Raw genomic sequence first — 12804 nt, forward strand, 5'->3', positions numbered from 1 at the left:
CAGATTTTTTATATACAAAAAAAACTATTTTTGAAGTCATATAGGTAAGAAAATACCATCATCTTGACAGCAAAATAATTAATAGAATTTGTTGTATTAGAAGTTCATTGAAAAGTGCAACACCAAACATGGATTCAAGCTGATTGGCAGTACTGCACTTAACAAATATGAACTCTGCTCAATATTTCTTTTTTATAATGACAAAACTTTCAACTTGCTTTGAAAACAAAAATAAGAGATTAGTAGAGTCTCAAAAATTACAAAATTTCCATCGTCACTATTCAGAATAAAAAAAAAATTAAATACTTCATTATATTAAGGAGTTAAGTTAGAGAGAAGCCTTTCGCGCTTATCATAATTATCAATATTCATATTTGAGTTCCGTTAAAAAATACTAAACCGTTTTTTAGACATTGATTTTGAAAAAATAAGTAAAAAAACAGTTTTTCTAAAATTTGCTTGTTTTACTCATCATACATACATATATTATACAGTTACTCTCAAAATTGAGCGTACACCAGCAAAAAAAAAATGTTTTGCTTTTTTAAATTAATAAAATGTTATGTTTTTGGTATTTTGTTTTCAATGTTTTTTTATTTAATATTTTATGTTAAATAAACAAGAGGAAAAACAACAAAAAATGTTAAAACTTAAAAGATCGTCAAATGCATGGCACGAAATAAAGCGTACACTTGGAATTCAAAGCATACAAAAATGTTAATTAGTTGTCAAATTTTAATTTTAATATTTTGTAGGGCCACCTTTAGACGTAATCACATTCGTTAGTAAAAAAATCTACAACCTTCGCTTTATTTTTTCCAACAAATTCTCGATGGGATTGCGGTCCGGTAAATGAATGGGGTTTTGAGCTGGTCTCTGGCATTATACAGCAACCAATGATATGTGTTTTAAATGGTTATCTTGTTGGAAGTGAATGGTTGCTGATGAATTCAGTTACTCCCAGTCCCATTTCAAACTATTGATCCTCATAACATAACATTTGCTTCACCATGCATAACAGTGCCAAGCAAATTCTCTGTCTTGAACTGAGAATTGGGCTTTCTCCAAACAATTTGGTTTCTGTCACACTCAAATAAGTTAATTTTGGTCTCGTCCGAGAACAGAATATCGTTCCAGGAACTTTGGGATTAGTTGAGGTGCTTTTTAGCGAACTCAAGACGTTTTCGCTTAATAATTTTGGGAATAAGGGGGGTTTTTTCCGAGCAACTCTGCGATTAAAATCAATCTTCAGAAGAACGCGACTTATAGTTTCGGTTGAAACTGGTCTTTCAATAAGTGTCACCATTTCGGCCGCCAAGTTTTATACACTCGTTTTGGGATTTACTTTGAATTTTCATAAAATTACTCGTTTGTCTTGCTGAGAAGAATTTTGTTCGTCCTCTTCATACCGATATTTGTTAAGTATTTTTTGGACCTTTGAATGTGTTCGGCCTAAAATTTCGTCAATTTCACGTAAGATTTATTGTTTAAATGTAGTTTTAAAATTAATTGTCTTCTTGCAATGTTGGTTTATTTCCTTTTCTCTGGCATTTCTACAAAAAATGCTTCAAATTCAATTTAAAAAACAATTAAATATAGCAGTACATTTTTTGAAATTTTGATTTAAGAAGCCATAGATACAAAGTGTACGCTTAATTTTGTGCTACGAAATGTTGAGATAATGATTTTTTTTTATCAATATAACCTTTTGTTTATTGTTTAAGTAATGTTTTTATGTATTCGTAAGAAAAAAAAATAATCAAAAATAGAAATTAAAAAGAATTTTCCAAAAACATTGTATCTTAAATATGAAAAGTAACAAATAACCAGATCTTAATTCAGTGTACGCACAATTTTGGGAGCAACTGTATATAAAGATTTTATATTTCAGAGCTTGCTAAGACAAATGAAAAAAATATACTGGGGAAGTACCCTCCTGGAGAAATATCAAAATATATTGTTTATATTGAAACATGCCGTGTTAAGAACAACATTTTAGAGAAAAATAAATACAAATTTATCCAGCCGTATTTCAAATAAATCGAATTTTCGATTTTGCACCAACAAAATTGCACTGTTATTTTAAGTCTTAAAAAATGCCGCACGCCAATATTCTTAAAACCTTAATTTCCAAGTTTGAACTTTTTTCTACTTCTCGAGCTCGAAATTTTTTAGTATGCAAAACTTGACACACAGTTCCCTTATGTAGCAAGTAAAAGTGGCAAGTCATTTAACAACTTCTTTTATTTTTGCAAATTCAAAGCATACAAAGTAGCAAGTAAAAAAATATAAACTGTAGCAGTTGTTGTTAAAAATCTCTCTAGGTATGAATAATTGGCTTCTAGGTATGGATAAACGGCCTCAATGTGCGAGGCCTCCAAGACAACCAATACGACCTCTTTTATAAAACCGCAGATCAAGACCAAGGTAATCCCGGAACTTGTTTTTTTTAGCTAAGAAACATTGAAAAGGTTTTATATGTTCAAATTTTAGCACTCCCGATCTGACAGTTGTCAGATTTGAAGATAAGAATACACATGGTTTGCTGTTGGCCTTTTTTTTCTCTGCCCATAATGCACCATCACCTCTGGAGGAGGTGTGCAAAATCATAACCGAAGCTAACATCGAAAAGGAAAACCTTCTGATCGGAGGCGACGCAAATGCTCGGCATACCCTTTGGGGAAGTTCTGTGATCAACGAACGAGGTGAGCCACTTTTTGATTTTATTATTGAAAATAATATGACCATTTGTAACAGAGGCAATTCTCCCACTTTCGTCTTTCCGAGCTCGGAAAATTATGATGGATGGGAGGATGTGCTTGATGTTACTTTAGTAAACAATCTTAATTTAGTAGTGGAGAATTGAAGAGTTTCCCCTTTGAATTTATTTGCGGACCACAAGTGGATTCTTTTCCAAGTTCCAAGTTTCCAAGTCGAAAAACCCTCCGCCTTACAGAAATCCCAAAAGAACTGACTGGACGAAATGCAGTCAAATTGCTGATTCCAAACTAAGCAACTTACCGAATCTCACTGAATCGATAGGAGCTCATGTGGAGCAAGTCAATTCCGTTATAAATAGAGAAAATATTTTGTGGGCCATCAATACTTTTTCTCCATATAAATCCCCAGGCATGGATGGCATACTACCAGTTATGCTTCACAAGTTGCATGATGTGGCAGCTCCATTGCTGGAACAAATTTTCAAAGGATGTCTCCTTCTCAAACATGTGCCCATGTCGTGGAGACAGGTAAAAGTAGATTTTATCCCGAAAGTGGGTATGCGAGGTCACGAATCCGCGAAGGATTTCAGACCAATAAGCTTAACATCTTTTGTGCTTAAAACCTTGGAGCGCATTCTTGATTACCATATTAGAGAAATCCTAGTTGGAAGACCTCAGCATGCTTATCTTAAGGGCAAATCTACGGAGACTGCCCTCCATGAGGTAGTGCGTACGGTAGAACTAACAATCCATTATAAAGAATTTACTCTTGCCACCTTCCTAGACAAAGAAGGTGCTTTTAACAACGTCCTTACAGAATCCATAGAAGAATCGCTCGTTAAGTTCGGTGTAGAAGACTTCATTCGAGAATGGATTATTTCCATGCTCAGTGGTAGGAAGATTCGAGTCAACTCTAGACAATACATTCGCAACAAAACACGTGAGTAGGTGAACACCCCAGGGTAGCGTCCTTTCGCCTCTTCTATGGCTTCTGGTCATGGATACAATTCTCGTTAAATTAGAGAGATGTGGAGTGAAGGCGGTAGCCTATGCGGATGATTTGGTGCTATTGGTGTCAGGAAAGTACACCTCTGTGATTAGTGAAATCACGGAGTCAGTGATCTTGGTTAGTAGTAATTGTTTTTTCATCTTTTTATTCAATCAGGTCTATGAGCTTCAACCAGAAAATGTTCACTTCACTTATACCCTACTGTGGGTTTTATTCGAAAGATATTTATTTTTCTAAAAATTTCCCCTTTAACTCAATTTATGACAGAAATATTTTAAATTTAAATCTATTCCAAATCTAATTCCTAATTCGAAGTCAAATTACAATTAGCTAAAATTCAAAATAATTAAAAACAAAACTGCACCTCGCACGCTCGTCGTTGATTATGAATGAAGACTTGCATTTACACGCTCACAAGGTGCAATTTCCTCAAGAACTAAAACCTCTTCATCAATTCAAGAGTCGCGTCGTCAGTGGTCAGGATGGTGGCAAGAAATGGCAACAGCGGATAATAAATTTTCGAAGAAAAGAATCTTCAGTGTTGAGGCACATTTTAGTCTCAGTCTCAGCAGCGTTGCCGCATTTGGGCGAATGATAATCCAAGAGTCAAAAAAAGGGGCTGCTTGGTACGGTTTATAAGCTGGTGGCATCATCGGGCCGTGTTTTTTTCCAAAATGAAGCCGGGCAGGCAGTTACTGTGAATTGTGTCCCGAATTAGAAGACATGGGTGTGGACGATATGTGGTTTCAACGCAACGCATCCACTTCTATATAAACATTATTTAAAAGAAGATTTTGTGCAAGAATTTAAGCAATGATTGGTATTACAATTATTTACCATTCATCATGGAAATATTACTGAAAAGTTCTTGTGTTAATGGTTGTATATTTTTAGCATACCAAAATTTAAAGCCAACAAATCAGAAAGGCATAAGTATAACTTTACTCTTCGTTCACGTCTTATCTCGAATTCGTTTTATTTTTTTTTTTTTTCAAGTTAAAACTTTCAAAATATATCAATTATGTATTTTTGAATAAATTCAAATCGCATTTGAAAAACTACCATCAGCTTATTTATTATTATCATAGGTCTTTAGATTCGACATTCTTATCAGTAATAATTATTAATTCCGTTATAAAAAATATTTTGTTTCAATTTTATACCTTAGCATTCTTTACTCTATTCTATTTATATGTATATTTTTGTAGACATTTTTAAATTACACGTTTTAAACATTCTCTCGTGATTTGTGAGTTTTTAAAATAATATAATAGTCGATACTGTTGATAGTACTTATTAACAAAATTGCATTATGACGTTATTAATAAAATTAAATGGAAAAATATCAAAAGGTTTTAGTTCCGCTCTTTTTGAAAATGAATGTGTATTCCAATTTATTCAAACAATTATTTAAAAAAAAAACTATAAATGTAAACCTTTAATGCAATTAGAATAGCAATTTGAAAGTAAAATAATAAAAATAATCCATTGAGTAAAAGAAAAACCTTGAAAATGACTTTTTTATTGATTTTTTACTACAAGTACTATTTTTACAATTTAAAACAAGTGTTAGCAATTTATTTTCAGAAAATTGATAAGTCTAGTATTTTATTGTTATGCAATCATCTACACAGATTCACTTTGGGATCATCACTTAACCTTAACTCCTTATCAACAATACAAATTTGTCTTATCAATTGAATTCTTTCAGTAAAACACCAACAAACCTGACGAACCTCACTTTGCATTTCAACACAAACACGAATTTAAAAAAATATAGAAACGGAAATAAAAATAAAAGTTATTTTTTCATATTCAAATATTTTTCGCTTTCTTGCTTTCTCTGAAAGCAGATTTAATTTGCTTAAGATTGAAAAACAAGTTGTTGGTCATTTAGACTTCCAATTAAAACTGGCAACACTTTGAAATATCCTTCGTTGAAGATCATCAATTGTTTTATGGAATAAAACAAACAAGCATTTTTAATTAACTTCTTGTATTTGTTAAAAAAAACGAACATTAAAACGAACAAAATTAAACTACGCACTTCTTCATAATTATGTTGCCTCCATCTCAACCAGTGACAGTGGCAGCGACTAGAGCAGCACCACGTCCAGATCCATCCTCGGAAAGCATCAAATCAAAACTAATATTCGGATTAACCAATTCCTTCATCTTTTCCTCCATGTATTCATTGAATTTTGGATGAAGTCTGTACACTGTTCCATCGACGCCTACAGTCGAGTGACCTTCATTGATTTTGTTTATCATTGTAGCCTGACTGCATGCAACTAGATGGGCTGCTCTTCGCGATACACACTCGCAAATGTATCTCACTTCGGCGCACTCGTCGTTGGTGGGCTGCTTCGATAAGCCCAAATCGGTGAGAATTCTTTTACAATTAGTCCAGTCGCCTTCTTTGTCTTCTTCAATTTCCGACACAAATCTCGTCTCAAAGCTGTCAGACATGGCGAGTCTCTGTAATTGTTGTTTTCCACAATTGGGGAAGAGCAGTTTCTTGTCGATGGCCTTAAGAAGAACCAATCGAACTATCTCACCCATGTACATGCCCGAAATCATTTTCTCGTAGATCTGCTTGCCAGGATTCATTGACGCTCTGTCAATGCTTTTATCTTCATCCGTTCGGATAAAGTCCAACGAACCACTTTCTCCGAATGCACCCATTTCCGCATTGACAATGACGTAAGGCTTGCCCGGCTGCCCGTCGTATAATTCTACATTCTCCACTCGCTCCAGATAGCATGCATTGCAACCGGTGCCGATGATCACCCCAATGTGGCAGTTCTTATTTCTGTGCGCGCAGGACATCAAGGTGCCTGTTGTGTCGTTAAGAATCGCAACAACTGATATGGAAATATCACCTCGTCGTTTGATAGCATCTTTCAGCAACTCCACAACATCCTCGTTCTCAACCCCAGGGCAGTTGAATCCCTTTGTCCAGCGGATCAAGTATCCCTTTGTGAGTCCAACTTGCTTGCAGGGAAACGAAAATGTGAAACCCAGATGAAGATGGTCCTCTAACAGATCCTGTTCCTTCATAAACGTAGCCAAACATTCGGCTATGTGGTCAAATAGCTGCACTCCCGGACCGGTCATAATCTCCTGGGATATAGCATAGGTTTTTGACTTTATATCTGCCTCGTGATGTGCCTTCAAGGTCACCAGCAACACACGGAAGTTAGTACCACCCAAGTCCAAGGCCATGTAGCGACCAATTTCTTCACCCGTAGGCAAATCCTGAACGTATGTTACGAAACACTTTACATCTGCTTGGTCGTGCGTCCGTTTACATAATCCGCGATTCAATTCGTTCAGAAATCTTCGATTAATCTCGAGCAACTGACTATTGTCGAGTATGAACTCCTCCATAAGATTGCGACATTTGCGCGTTGTTTTAGTAGTTGACATGTTGGCTTGTCTGATTCTTAAAATCAACTGTCGTTTTATTAAAATCACCCAAGCAGCTAAGCACTCTAAGCAGCACCAATTATTATGAAACTATCTTATAGACAAGACTTAGTATAATCTAAAACTTAGTCGCTGTTTGATAATCGAATTTGGTCTTAGTCTTAGAGAGCTGAGAAAGTGGCATAACATTTTTGTTTTTTTCTTTTTCTCTATGAAATATTATTAATTTTTTTTTTATTTTTTTTTTGAAGTGTGTTTTAGCGTTAGCCTGGACATCAATAATAAGGCTATATAATAAACTGATAAGGGCAGTGTCGTATCTCTGCATTTATGATGCGTTACGTAGGTGTAGAAAAACTTACATACTTTACATAGTTGGTTTTGGTTATATTGATATCGATATTGATGGTCATGGTATTGTTATTGAAATAAAAATAAATTCTAAAACTTTGTCAACTTAAGGATTAGAGTTGAAGGTTAAAGAGATTATTGGTAGAGTGAATATATTTTTGTTATGTCGGGGTTATCGATCATAACATAAGATAAGTTAAAAAAATAGAAAAATTATTAAATTTATTGTGTTTTTTGTCTCATGGCTCATAGAACTAAATGTCTCGATTTGTTTAGTCAGTTTTGATATAAAGTAGGTCTCTTTAATTAGATCTTTTTAAAGGAATGTGTCTTATTTCAATTTTACAAAAATAAGTTTGTAATGAATAAAACTAAATCAATTTTGATTTTTATTAAGTTTATTTGATTTAACTTAACTAAATAGGGGATAAGACTAATTAATTGTGGACAGATTATTTATATAGACGGCCTGAAACATGTTTATAGCTTCTGAGGAGTTCCAATTGTGCAACAATACTTGTAGATTCGATACTTGGATGCTTTTTAAAAGGCACTGCAATTAGAAGCTTTGAGGAAACTAAGGAGGATTGGTGGACCTGTTTGTGACGAGGGTCGATTTTTAAAAATATACCTCTAACTCAAAGCAGATATTGTGGAACAAAATAATTTTAGTAGTCTATCTCTGTTTGCAAAAGCAAAGAGGGAACATATCTTACAATTAACAACAACGAGAGCGGTTATGTTTACGCTACATAAATTGTGTAGATTGAGATTCAAAATTTTATATGGAGCTTTTTGACATTGCTGATGCCATTTTTTTGACTTGCTATTTGCAGCTTTTTTGTTGGTATTTGAGCGCGTTTTATTTTGTTTACAAGTTGAAAGTTTTGTTTTCATAAAATAAGTAAAAGCTCATTTTTGTGAAATATTGTTTTAACGCAGATAATGAAGTCAAGAATTCTTTGAACAGCTTAAATTCATGTTTTTTGCTAAGACCTCGTCCTATAGAACTCTAAATTTCTGGTGTACATAATTCGTTCGCAAAGCGTTGTTGTAAAAGAGACAATGGTCATGTATAATACCGGAAAATAAGATTCTCCTTAAAAATTAGAATGACTAACATTAACATGACATGACATTGCATGAACATTCATTTGTAAAGAAAGTGTGTTTACGTTTTCATCCACATATTTTAAAATCCCTCAAAAGAAACTGTAGTCTCGATTGGTGTAAGGAAATAGCTTGAATAAGTGTATTTCATAATAAGATTATGAATTATGAATCTATCAGCCCTATTCTGCTATTCACGTGGAACATATATTCGATTCACCCAATCGATTCCTTTTCACACTGCCTTTGCATTCTGCTATCCATCGGGTGAACTACATTATCCCAAACCAATTTGACATTCAAATAAACAGCTATTCATGTACAAATCTTGGGAATGTTGGACAAATTGTTTTGATTCATAGAAAAATTAAGTTTAATCAATCTACCTAAATTGAATAATTTGTGTAATTTTTGGAAATGGGCAGTGTTGGATTTTTTATTCCAATTGTAAGCAGAGGAATAAGAGAATCCTCAAACAGAGTGCTTCGGAGAAATGTTTAAAAAATGTCTTCCTTCCCCTAAAAATGTTAATATTCTTTTATTTATAAAACAAATATTCTAAATTTAGCAATAAATTAGTTTTCACTTACATTTTGCTTACAAAAATTAACAAAGCAGACATCAAATGAAAAATCCGCTGCATTTTATATGCGGATCTAAATTGTATAGAATGAATGCTTTCACGTGAATAGAAGAATACGACGCAGTGTTACCGACGTTACCGACATACACAGATTCACTTCGAATGAATAGCAGAATAATGATTAGTGAAAAAAGTTCCCCCGGGTGAATAGCAGAATAGGCCTGTATACCATGAGCTTGAGCCATCTTTCACGAATTACTCTCATACGCTTAATAATAGTAAGAAGCCAAAATAAATTGTATCGTACACAACAAATCAAAAGCTTACTTCAAATCAATAAAACTACTTATATCTTAAGTCAGTATTGGAAACTATTAAATGTGCTTAGATATCAAGGCTTCATAACTAAATTATTATCTATAATTATTATCTACAATTTAGTTCCATTTTTTTATTGAAAATTTAGTTTATAATAACTTGGAAATGCAGTTAAAAATGGAAATCTAATATAACGCGTCCAATCATTCTTATCTTGAAAAAGCAAGCCCTTGTCATCAATTGAAATATCTGATTTTTTGAAGACAGCAAACATTGTATGGTTTTGTCTTCACAAATCAACTATAAATTGCGTGGACCTGGCCATCGATTTAAATTCAAGAGCTGGAAACGCATGAAAATATATTGAACCGAAAAATAATGTTCAGTGATAAGGCCAATTTCTGCATAAATACGTACATCAACAACAAAGATACAATGCACATAAGATTCGAAAGCTGTTGAAATGGATAAGAGTAATTTTTTTGTCTGAATTTTTAGTGGCGTAAACGTTATCAAGGGCCAACTCTATACCAACTACATTTGGGCCGAAATATATTATGTAGACCAATACAATATACAAGCACTACACTGGGAATTTTGCACGGACAATTTGAGAGCACCTTGCTTTTGTTTGTAGAGTTTTATGAAGGCAGAGGTTAAAACAAATAAATCACAGACCAATAATGAATAATTAGATATTTGTAACGTTCGCCTTTCACAGAAGCCGCAGCAACTATTTGATAGATATTTAGATCAATTTAAAATAATAACCCCACATTTCTTACTCTATTTTAACTCCAGTTTTTAAAAGTAAAAATTGTTTAGATATAAAAAGTGCTTGCAAATTGCGCCACAAGAAATTAAGCCCGCGAAAATTTTAAACCTTTCTAACAAGATATCAGATTTTCTTTATTTTATTTTATACATTTGCTAACATTTTTTTTTAATTTACAGAAATTGAAAACGATTTTAAAACATTATTTTAAAAAACATTAATTTGGCTTGCTATTTTTTTTACAATTTTTGACTTATTTCTCAAAATAAATCGAAAAAAAATTAAAGCACTTAGAAGGTGTTAAGGTGCATTTTTTTAAATTTAAGGTTTTTTTCTACAAATGAACGTTTTACATGAAAACTTAAAAGTCTGACTGTGTACTCTTCTATTACCTATAGATTCGTATTCAGTCAAAGACGAAGGTGTTAAATGCATACACTTCGGGAATAATCAGTGTGGATGAATGTGTTAAATGCGCTAAAGTTCTTTTTACACAAAAATAATGATATCTGACTTATTAGTTTTGTGAATAAAGATCTTATGTGCACACTTAACACCTTTATCCAAAATGTATTTTTGTTCATTCATTAACAAATTCATCAAACTATGTTTGCGCTTACTATGATAATGTATCTAATTATGAATATTTGTTGATAAGTTAAATAAATAGACCATTTCTAGCAAATTCTTGTTGAAGACAGAGGTAATTTAAATTAATTGTTGTGCCATTGAATCCTCAGAATCGAAAACCATATTTTATCAACTCAAACAAGTTACACGGTGTTTGCTTCACTTGTACTTAACGCGCAGCATATTTGTTGAAAAGAGGAAGGATGCTTCATATGGTATTTAAAGCGAATCAAGAAGCTACTGGTAAGAACAACTTATTCTTAGTTGTTTGTTATTAAAAAAAAACCTTTAATCAAATGGTTTTAACGGAAAGGGCTGAAGAACAGATCGCTAGAAATTGCTTGTCCACTTATACACATAAGAGGAAAGAGGAAACCACAATGGTGGGCTTGACTCGCTCAAGAAGGAATGCAGGAATCTTTTCAACCGAGCCAAAGCTGCAAGACTAGCCTCTCATTGGGACTCCTACAAAGAATCCCTAAGAATCTACAAGAAGGCACTAAGGAAATCCAAGCGATCTTCTTGGCGATCCTTCTGTGGCATGATAGAAGAAACTTCTGAAGCCTCTAGGTTACGTAAAATTCTTTCAACTAATCCAGCTATGCCAAGCTGCTTGAAAAATACAGACGGCTCCTGGACAAATTCAAGTAATGAATCGCTGAACTTACTATTGGACACTCACTTTCCTGGTAGTTCTCTTACCGAAACTTGCAACAGTTTTACACGTTCAAGTTCAAATACAACATATCCATAAGGTCTGATCACAAAGGATAAGCTACAATGGGCTCTCAACAGCTTCAAACCATTTAAAGCTACAGGACCAGATGAAATAATACCAGCCGAACTACAAAAAGCTTCTGATATAATTGCACCAATCCTTGAGGCAATTTTTACCAGCTATCTTTACCTGGTCCATGTTCCCTCAGCATGGAGAGAAGTTAAAGTTGTTTTTATACCTAAAGCAGGTAAATGCTCCCAAGTCAATCCTAAAGATCTACGACCTATAAGTCTATCATCATTCCTTCTTAAGACCCTGGTAAATCGGTGGAAACAGCGTTACACACTTTATTATGCACCATCGAATATTCCCTCAATCATAAAGAGTTCACTATGGTTGCTTTCCTTGACATCGAAGGTGCCTTTAACAACGTGGACACATCTGCAATCACTTCTGCACTGACATCTCTAAATTTAGAGAGTTCGCTTCGGGAGTTAATTCATTTAATGCTTACTAGCAGAATAATTAACTCAAAACTGGGCAACTCTTCTAGCAGACGATTCGTTAGTAGAGGGACACCGAAAGGTGGTGTTCTACACCCTCTCCTCTGGAACCTAGTGGTGCTGGGCCATAGAGACATTCCAGGTAACTGTAAGGCAGATGAACTCGCCAGGAACGGTACAGTACAGCCCATCCTACCACGTTTGGCAAGTACTGGCATAGCAATCGCTACTTGTAAACTGCTAATAATGCAAGACGCTGCGAGGAGGGCATGCACCAGGTGGACCAACATCACCACGTGTCAAGCCACAAAAAACATGGCCAACACTGGATTTAAAACGTTCAAGATGCTTGCTCTCTCTAAGCAGATCGCATATAAGCTCGATAATAGGTGTCATAACCGGACACTTGCAGAAGCTGTATGGACGAGGAAGAGGAAGTAACGGTTCTTCATCTTCGCTGCACATGCCCTGCTCTAGCTCGAAAACGCAAGAATTACCTAGGAGAATTCTTCTTTAACGATCTAAACAATCTAAATCATATCGGTATAATCAGCCTCTCACGTTTCGTAAGGGCCTCTAACTGGTTCCATTGAGCTTAGGAGGAAGCCTCTAGATTCATGTGGTATCACAAATACTATGAGAATTAATGTCAAAGTAA

The 12804-nt window shown here is 34.3% G+C and overlaps 2 protein-coding genes across 4 annotated transcripts in view; both read right to left on the bottom strand.

The window, feature by feature from the left end:
- The window catches only part of LOC129949259 (angiogenic factor with G patch and FHA domains 1), a 42744-nt gene that overhangs the window by 27204 nt on the left and 2736 nt on the right, over positions 1-12804 (bottom strand). The window lies entirely within an intron of this gene.
- Positions 5707-7232, bottom strand: LOC129949261 (hexokinase type 2-like). The gene has a single exon (XM_056060602.1). It carries the CDS (start codon positions 7156-7158, stop codon positions 5803-5805), a length of 1356 nt encoding a protein of 451 aa, XP_055916577.1. The 5' UTR covers positions 7159-7232; the 3' UTR covers positions 5707-5802.

Source organism: Eupeodes corollae, chromosome 3 (genome assembly GCF_945859685.1).
Source record: "Eupeodes corollae chromosome 3, idEupCoro1.1, whole genome shotgun sequence".
Classification (NCBI taxonomy): domain Eukaryota; kingdom Metazoa; phylum Arthropoda; class Insecta; order Diptera; family Syrphidae; genus Eupeodes; species Eupeodes corollae.